Here is a 9,587-nt window from a genome sequence, read left to right as displayed (position 1 = left end):
CGGTAACTTTGAATCTTCGAGCATCGTTCTAGCCGTCTCGATTAGTGTCTGATTTTTGCGTTCTGCGACTCCATTCTGCTGCGGAGTGTACGGAGCACTAAACTCATGCAAAATACCTCTTTCATCACAAAATTCTTCCATCTTGCTATTCTTGAATACAGTACCATTATCACTTCGAATTCTTTTGATACGCCTTTGGTACAGATTCTCAATCTTCTTGAACAATGCCATCAAACTATCAAACATTTCGTCTTTTGTCTTCAAGAAAGAAACCCACGAAAATCTAGAATAATCATCAGTAACCACAAGACAATATTTGTCTCCCGTAATACTCTTGACATTCACCGGACCAAACAAATCCATGTGAAGTCTCTTCAGGGGTCTTGAGACTGAATTGACTTGCTTTATAGGGTGTGACTTTTTATTCTGCTTGCCTTTCACACAGCTAATACACTCCCCTTCCAGATGAAAACCTTTGACATGAAATCCAAGAACTAAATCATTGTGCACCAAGTGATTCATTTTTCTAAGATGTATATGCCCCATCTTCCGGTGCCATAATCTCGATTCTTTTCAGTTGCTCTGGACACGAAACAATGAGCCTGACCCGTGGTTGTAGTAGCTACGCTCATATCCAACATGTACAGATCATTAACTCTCGGTGCCCTCATGATAATCCATTCCTCAGGGATTACAAATCCTGGTTTCAAGATCAAACATTCTTTATCAGTGAAGTGAGTGGTATACATCCTGTCACAGATCTGCGAAATACTCAGCAGATTGTTCTCCAGCTCAGCAATGTAGTTAACTCTTTCAAACGTCACAATCCCGTTGGATAACGTTCCTTCACCAATAATCCTTCCTCCTTGATTACCCGCAAAACCAACATAACCTCCATTGATATTCTTCACATCATACAACAATGTGGTCTTTCCTGTCATATGTCGAGATGCTCCACTATCCATAATCCAGCATGAGACTAATCTCGGAAGATCCTGCACATATAACAACATGATTTAAACACTTCAATAAAGATGCCGATTCATGCTTCGCGATCAAGGAAGCTCCGGCAATTCAAACTGTTTAGTCAAACATTGTGTCCACCCAAGCCTCATCAGCCTTGGTTGTAACCTTGACATTTTTAACTCTCGCAATTTGAATTTTAAAGTTTTCAGCCTTCAGAGGTGGAAAATTTGCATCATAATCAATCGGAATTGAATCCTCAGAAGGTGAAATCTTTTTCTCAGTTTTAGGTTTCCAAACTTGTTGAGATAATGCAACCCGTGTGTAAAATTTGTCATTTTTAGTTACCACTTTCTTTACGGGTTCATTTTTCACTTTGGTGTTGTCATTTTTCACACTCTTTTTCTCAACAACCATTGTTGCTTTTCCCTTCTCGTCAACTTTCTTCTTTTGAATCTTTACAATCTCAGTCTTAGGCTTCACGTTGGTACACTTTCGTGCAATGTGCCCAACTTGATTACATCTGAAGCATGTTCGAGTATCAACCACTCGACTTGTGCCTTCAGACTGAACCTGTGAAGCTCTCTTCTCAAAGAATTCTTCATTCGATTTTGAAAAAATTTCTTTCTCTTCATCAGCAAGTGAACTCGAACTGTTCACAAACTTTTTCTTTTCAACAAACCTCTTATTTTGAACATTTCTCTTTTGATAACTCTTACCACCCTGATAACCACCCGACCAATTGTTTCGATTTTTGTTATTATAAAAACTTGGTGGAACAACAGGTTTTTTGTAGTATGATTTATCTTTTCCAAAATTCATTTGTCTCTTTGTTTGACTCAGACTGTTCACTTCCGACAATTCAACTTCAACCAATTTGAAAACATTTGTTAACTTTTTCACATTTAGATTCTCAATGGGAAACTCTGAATCCGAATACAACTTATCAGATCCCGACATCTTGTACATGACAAGAGTAGGTTCATCATTTAAGTTGTTTTTGGATTTTTGTTTCAGAATGTATTTATCTAAGAAACATCCATCATCTTCAGCTGAATCAGACATCAAAACACTTTCAGCTGTACTCTTAACAATCTCTGTCCGAACACTATCATCAGATGATGAAGAAAAAGTAACATCAATGTTCTCCGAAAGTTTAACTTCATTCTCTTCCTCGATTTCAACCAACCCAGATTGCTTTTTCGTATAATTTTCCAGAATCGAAGGTGGAACTCTATGAAAACCCACCCCAGTTCCATCAGAATAAACATCTTCGCCAGCTTTGTTTTTCCCGATGGGTTTGGGAACAATGTGTTGCAAAACAAAGCTTGCGGAGTTGTAACTGTTAAGCTTTGACTGGATTCGCTCATTTTCAATTTCAGCCTCTTGAACTTTAAGTTTCAATTTAGCGATTTCATCCAGTTGTTGGTTGATTGATTCTTCTTTTAATCTTAGCAGAGTTTTTAGTTGAACATTTTCTTTATAAGTTTTACCATTTTGATCATCATTATCTTTCATTGTGCTTTTAAGCTTCTCAAATTTTTCAGTAATTCGACGGTTTTCAAGAACTAACTTTTCATTCTCTTGCCTAATTCTCTCATGATCAGTATTATCATTTTCAATTTTGTTAGTTAATTCTTTGGTCCGTTCAGTTAAAGCTTTAACCATCTTGTCATGATCAAAAATTTGATTCTCAACACTTCTAACCTTAGCTGTCAGATCCTCAACCTTCTTTCCGTTGAGATACGTGATCGTATTACAAAATTTGCATTCTTTGATGCAATTTTTGCAATCAACATCCCCATTAACTTTCTTACCTGATTCAGTCGTTGACGTGTTTGAACTGACCTGGCTTTTAGACTCAATAGAATCTACCTCAATCGCCTTAGCTGCCAGCACCTTGTCAGCCATCTTTCCGAGATTTTCAGCAGTCAACTCCTGAGTAGTGTCAATGATCTCAGTATCAACTTTCTTTGACTTCTCTTTCTCTTCTCTCTCCTTCTTCTCTTTCTCTTCTTTCTCTTTCTCGTCTCCTGTTCCCCACCATTTATTCTGCCAATAATCATCTTCATCTTTTAACTCTTTGATTATGGCCTCTAGATCAAGAGTGTTGTGGTCAATAGCAATGTTTCCATATGGGTCAAGATAACACTCTCTGTCTGGATCCCATCTATTTGCTCTCTTTGCTTCCGAAAAGATACCAGATATTCTGATCATTCTGTTTGTGGCCAACAACCTTCTGTAATTATACTTCTGTTCTTCATTTCTGTTGTCTTTCCACGGAACACGTTCATTCTTTGCCATGAAAGCGTATCCAACCGCATCTTCCTCTGGTAGCAGTTCACTCCAGTCATAACCCTCATCATCATAAATCACCGCAAGAGCTCTAGATTTCTCTTTCTTCTTTTCAATCTGCTTCATTCTTGGCGGCTCCGATTTGTTTTGATGATATATCGCCTTCTTGTAGTAATCTTCCCTGAACGGGTTTTCAGACTCGTCAGCATACGCGTTTCTGCACTCTCGATTGAAGTGACCTTTCTGCTTACACTTGAAGCATGTCACCTTGGACTTGTCAAACCCCAACTTGGTAGATGGTCCACCAATTAATTTCCTGCCGGTTATTTCCATGAAACGCTGAGCTCGACGAATAGCACTGGCCATGCACGACCTTATGTCAATTAATTCCATTTCTTCAGGATCGATTTGATCATAGTCCTCTTTTGTTAGGTTAGTGTTGCCAATCTTCCCAGCAACAAGACTTTCATAAGATTCTAAGACTGACGCTAGGAAAACTATCTGCTGCTTAGCCGACTCCTCGCTGAAATTCTGAGCATTCTTCATGTCTACAGCGATGTTGCAATGAAACAAGTTCTTTGCCTCAGACTGGTTTGAATTTGAAGACGACCCACTGTGATAACCACTGTGATATTCACTGCTCTGACTTTCTTTGTTCATTGTGGAGACATTCTCAGAAGAAAACGCAGTTTTGGGAGAATTGTTCTTTGGCATCATGCTCTTTGGATAATACATATCCAAGTTCTGCTGGTACGATGAGTGACTGACTTTGTGTGTCTTCTTCAATTCCAACTCATGACTCTCGAGTTTCTCAATCAGCAAATCTACAGTTAACACTTCTGGATCCTTGATAGTATTTTTCAGCATCATCGCATAATATTGCCAATCCATCTCGTCTTGCAATGAATCGAACAATTTGTCTACTAGCTCATCTTCAGGATACTTAATTCCATTTCTAGCTAGTTTCAGCTTCAGGTGCCCAAACCTCTCAATCATTTTTGAAACCGATTCATTCTTTAAACACCCAAACAAATCAAATTCTTTCCTAAGAAGTTTCTTTTTGTTTTTCACGATTTCAGTACTTCCTAAACATTTCTTTTCTAACTTTTTCCAGAGATCTTTTGCACTAGAGTATTCGACCAGAGAGATTATATCTTCACGAACAGATTGAAACAACAATGCCACACATTTCTGCTCAGCAACAAACGACTCTATCTCATCAGATGTTGATAAAGTTTCACCCTCTTTGCCTCCATTATCGTATCCATTTTTTGAGACTCTTCCAACTCGGAAACGCAAAAGCCATCAACCAATCTTCGAATTTCTTTGCCTACCGACTATACTCCTCAATAGCCATCAACTTCGGTGGTTTGTTGTAAGTTCCAAAAGCACTTTCAACCTCCAAAGCATCCGATAATTTCTTCTTGGCATTTGGCGGGTTCTCATTGTTGTTGCTTGTAGATGTATCATCTCCCGAATTTCCAGCAAATGCATACATGTCGCTAAACGGGTTCATGAAAATGTCATCCATCTTGAATGTACCTGACAAATCAGCAAACACTTAGAAAAATTTTCGAAATTTTGAAAAACAGTGATTTCGAGCGAAATCACTTATGAGCGAAATCAAAATGTACACTCGAGCGAAATCATGATGTACACTTGAGCGAAATCAGCTTTTGACTGATAAGCGAAATCAGCAATATGTCCTCAAAAGCGAAATCAAACAATTAAGTTCCTAAGAGCGAAATCAGAATGTATCTAAAAGCGAAATCAGACAATTTATGTCTTTATGAGCGAAATCAAGCAATTTCAATCGAAATCCTTTGATGTCCGTAAAAGCGCAATCAGGTTTTTAGTTAATTTTTACCATTTTTAGTCCGAATTTTAACTTGATTCTTTCTAGGGTTTGTTATTTCTATGTTTCACACGTTATACTCGAAATTCAGTCCATTTCAACCGTAGGAACTAGTTCAAATCAGAAAAGTATGAGAAGAAGTGAGTAGAAGTAAGAGAATTTGGTAGAATCAAGCTGTAGTAGTATGAACTCCTCATCCTGAGCTCTGATACCACTTGTTGGACCGTTGTTTGACCAGAAAAAGTCAGTTAAGGCAGTTCATCTTTGCGTACAAAGGCGGAATCAGTGTAGACAAAGTAACAACAACTTTTCCTTTCAATTTCCTTCTCTATTAATGCTTTCTGAGTAGATTTTGATAGAGTTTCGTCACCTAGCACAAGACCTGATTTCGCTCCAATGGTTTTAAATGAAATCACACATGGGGTATTTATAGATGTGCTCATATAAGCGAAACCCCCTAGTATCTTGGAGTGAAACCCCTAACTAACCCTAAAAGCGAAATCACCAACTAAGTGTACACTGGAGCGAAATACCAAGAACATGATTTCGCTTATATTGACACATATGTCGTTATGAGCGAAATTATTTCTAAAACCCTAGTTTTCTGATTTTCGACTCCGTACAACCTATCTAGACCTAAGACTTAAAATAAACGTAGTCAACAGACATTTCATGCACCAACAACTTGCAGTTTTTATAGGTCCACAAAGGTCCATGTGTAAAAGTTCTAAATTTTCAAAAATTGATGATTCAGAAATTGTTTTATGTGAGCCTTTTTTTGATTTTCCAAACTCACATGCTTCACACATTTTATCCTGTTTAGATCAAATGATAGGTAAGCCTTATACCAAATTTTTGCTTGCTAGTTGATTTAAAGTTTTAAAATTTAAATGGGCCAATCTTTTGTGCCATAACTAGCTATTTCCTTTGTTTTCTGTCGAAAATAAGCACAATTGTGGATGCTCTATTTCTTCTCTAAAGTCAAAGTAATAGATGGAGTTTCTTATTCTTTTGCCACTTAAATATACTTTGTTACAATCTAAACCAACCAGTAAACATTTTTCTGGTAAGAAAGTTACCTGGAAGCCTCTGTCACAGAATTGCCCACAATTTAGTAGGTTATATTTCAAACCTTCAACATAGGAAACCTTCTCAATGCTTAATGATCCATACTGTATGGTACCATAACCCATGGTTCTTCCCTTAACCCCATTTCCAAAATTTACAAATTCACCCATTTTTCTTGATAATTACTAAGTAAGCTCCTATTCCCTGTCATGTGCTTGGAGCTTCCAGAATCGCAATACAAGATCTGCTGTACATGACGGTCTTGAAATGATAAGGTTAGAGAGTTTTTGGTACCCATAAAAGTTTAGGTTCTGGGAAATTCTCTGATGATTATTATTGATGAAGAGAACCCTTATTTATAGGGAACAATACAAGCTAACCCTAAACTGTAAATACGGAAAAGATACACCTAAATAATACAAAGGCTATCTCTAACAAATATACGATATTCATCTAAATAATAATATAATAAGAATATCCGCTAAGACTCCCCCACAGTTTGAATGGGTGAGGGTCCAACACTCAAACTGGATCTGAATGACTGAAACAACTGCTTAGAGAGCCCCTTTGTGAAGATATCCGCATACTGAAGAGCAGATGGAACATGCAATACCCAAATGTGTCTGATTCGAACCTTCTCACGGACGAAATGAATGTCAATCTCGACATGTTTTGTACATTGATGTTGCATAGGATTATCCGAGAGATAGACAGCCGACACATTGTCACAATATATGATGGAGGCCTTTCGTAAGGGTGTATGCAGCTCAAGTAATAAGTTGCGTAGCCAAGTGGCTTCCGCAACTGCGTTAGCAACCCCACGGTACCCAGCTTCAGCACTCGAACGTGAAACAGTAGGTTGCCGTTTCGAAGACCAAGACAATAGATTATTACCAAAAAACACACAATAGCCACTAGTAGAACGTCTCGAATCAGGACAACCCCCCCAATCAGCATCTGAGTAAGCAACTAAGTCATGACTCCTTGATTTAACAATACGAATCCCGTAATCAAGCGTACCCTGTATATACCGTATAATGCGCTTCATGAAAGCATAATGGGGTTCCCGTGGGTCATGCATGAATAAGCAAACCTGTTGGACAGCGTAGGAAATATCTGGACGAGAAAAAGTCAGGTACTGTACGGCCCTCGCAAGGCTGCGGTACAAAGTGGGATCTGCTACAAGGGGACCGTCAGAGGCACTGAGTTTGGACGAGAGGTCCACAAGTGTGTGACAGGGCTTGCAAGCAGTCATGTTGGCACGCCCAATGATTTCCTTTGCATACTGATGCTGTGATAAAAAAAAGAGACCGGTAGGCAGTTGATCAACTTTGATGCCAAGAAAATGACGCAGACGTCCTAAGTCGGTCATAGCAAACTCTCGTGAGAGAGTGCCAATGATATCTTGAAGCAAAGTGTCATTAGAAGCTGTTAACACAATATCGTCGATATATAGCAATAAATATGCAAATAAAGAGTGGTCACATGCACTGCTTTTAAACCCCTGTGATGTGATAAAAGTTGAAAACCGTGTATACGATGCTCGTGGCGCCTGTTTGAGACCATACAAGGACTTTTTAAGGCGACATACAAACTGGGGATGTTGTTGATCAGCGAAGCCCGGGGGCTGGTGCATGTACACTGTTTCATTCAGATGTCCATGTAAGAAAGCATTTTTGACATCAGCTGATGAATCGGCGAATTCCTGGTGACTGCTAAAGATAAAATAGTCCTAATAGTTGTTGTTTAACAACCGGGCTAAACGTGTCCTCACAATCAATCCCGACAGTCTGAGAATTCCCGTTGACAAACAAACAGGCCTTATAGCGTTCCAAAGAACCATCAGACCGAAATTTATGTCGAAATAGCCACATGCAACATATTACGGGGCGGTCAGTCGGTCTAGGAACGAGTTCCCAAGTATCATTATCCTGTAAAGCAGTATATTTTGTCCTCATAGCACTCAACCAATTAAAATCATCAAAGGCCTTGGCATAGGTTTTCGGGACCGGTGAGATGGTATTGGGAGTGAGATGGATAGAAGTGGATGTGGAACGGGATTTGGAACGAGTAGTCATGGGATGTTGATTAATAGGAGGTGGGCCGGTGGTGTGAGGCTGTGGGTTGTATGGGTGGAATTTGGGCCTTGGTGGATGGGACGGAAAAGGTAGGAGGAGGCCGAGGGCGACGACTGTAAGTGATGGGATAGGGAGTGACAGGTGAAGGCTGAGTGGTAGGTGAATGAGGGATGAATGAGAAACCAGGGGGGTGAGTCATCGAGAAAATGATAAGTGGTAGGCGTTTGTGGGATGGTATAGGGAATAGTGGTTTCGTCAAAAGTAACATGACGGGAAATATGGACTTTACCAGTGGTAGGGTCGAAGCACCGGTATCCTCGGAAGTTCGGAGGATAACCAAGGAAAATGCAACGGATGGCTCTAGGGTGAAGTTTATGGGGTTGGGTGGCGGAAGTGTTGGGGTAGCAAGCACACCCAAAAACGCGTAAATGCTTGTAATCGGGGTGACGAAGATAGAGGGCGAAGGTAGGTGTGTAGAAATTTAATCTTTTGGTGGGTAATATGTTATGGAGGTATGCGGCGGTGTGAAGGGCTTCGACCCAAAAAATGGGGGGTAGGTTTGCGTGGATTAGGAGGGCGCGTATGATGTCGTTTAAACGACAAATCATATGTTCGGGCCGTACGTTCTGAGAAGAGGTTTGGGGGAAAGAGAAGCAAAATAATAGGCCATGGTGGGTGGCAAAGCTTTTAAAGGCCTGATTATCGAATTCGCCCCCAAGGTCACATTGAAAAGTTTTTATTTTACATTGAAATTATGTAAGAATTAGCGTATGAAATTTAGCAAAGGTGTTGATGCACGAATGTCTAAAGCCTGCGTCTTAGTCTTAGTTATTCAATGTATAGGGTCTAGATGTGTTAATTATGAATGTATGTGGGTTAATGTGTAAATTTGGGTTTGTAATGTTCAGATTTCGCTTATAGTGACAATGTGCCATATGAGCGAAATCCCAACAAGATGATTTCGCTCATAGTGACATGGTCATATAAGCGAAATCCCTGCCCCTATAAATAGTTGTGTTGTTTTCTCATTTTGTACGTTCATGTCTCCAGTGTAGCCGAACTGCTGCTCGTGTATTTTGTGAAAGATTAATGAGAAAACTATTTTAAAGTGGTCTACTTCTGTTTCTACTCCATTTCTGCTTTGATTCATGCCGATTTTGTATTTCCGCTGCATTTTCGGTAGTAACTAGCTCTGATTGACTCAAACGACTGTCAATAACAGTCCTATAATTGGTATCAGAGCCAGTCGTGAGCTAGTTTACCCAAATCAAAGCCTTTTTCTAGCACATTTTGAGTTTCTAGACTTTCCGACGGATAAAATGGACTGA

General features: G+C 39.5%; 1 protein-coding gene across 1 annotated transcript; it reads right to left on the bottom strand.

Annotated features, from left to right (window-relative positions):
* Positions 1–6,662: 6,662 nt before the first annotated feature.
* On the bottom strand, positions 6,663–7,817 carry LOC110870145 (uncharacterized mitochondrial protein AtMg00810-like). The gene has a single exon (XM_022119346.1). It carries the CDS (start codon positions 7,815–7,817, stop codon positions 6,663–6,665), a length of 1,155 nt encoding a protein of 384 aa, XP_021975038.1.
* Between the last annotated feature and the right edge of the window lie 1,770 nt (positions 7,818–9,587).

This window comes from Helianthus annuus, chromosome 8 (assembly GCF_002127325.2).
Source record: "Helianthus annuus cultivar XRQ/B chromosome 8, HanXRQr2.0-SUNRISE, whole genome shotgun sequence".
NCBI lineage: Eukaryota > Viridiplantae > Streptophyta > Magnoliopsida > Asterales > Asteraceae > Helianthus > Helianthus annuus.
Note: the sequence above shows the minus strand (reverse complement) of the source record. Positions and strands in the feature narration are given on the sequence as shown.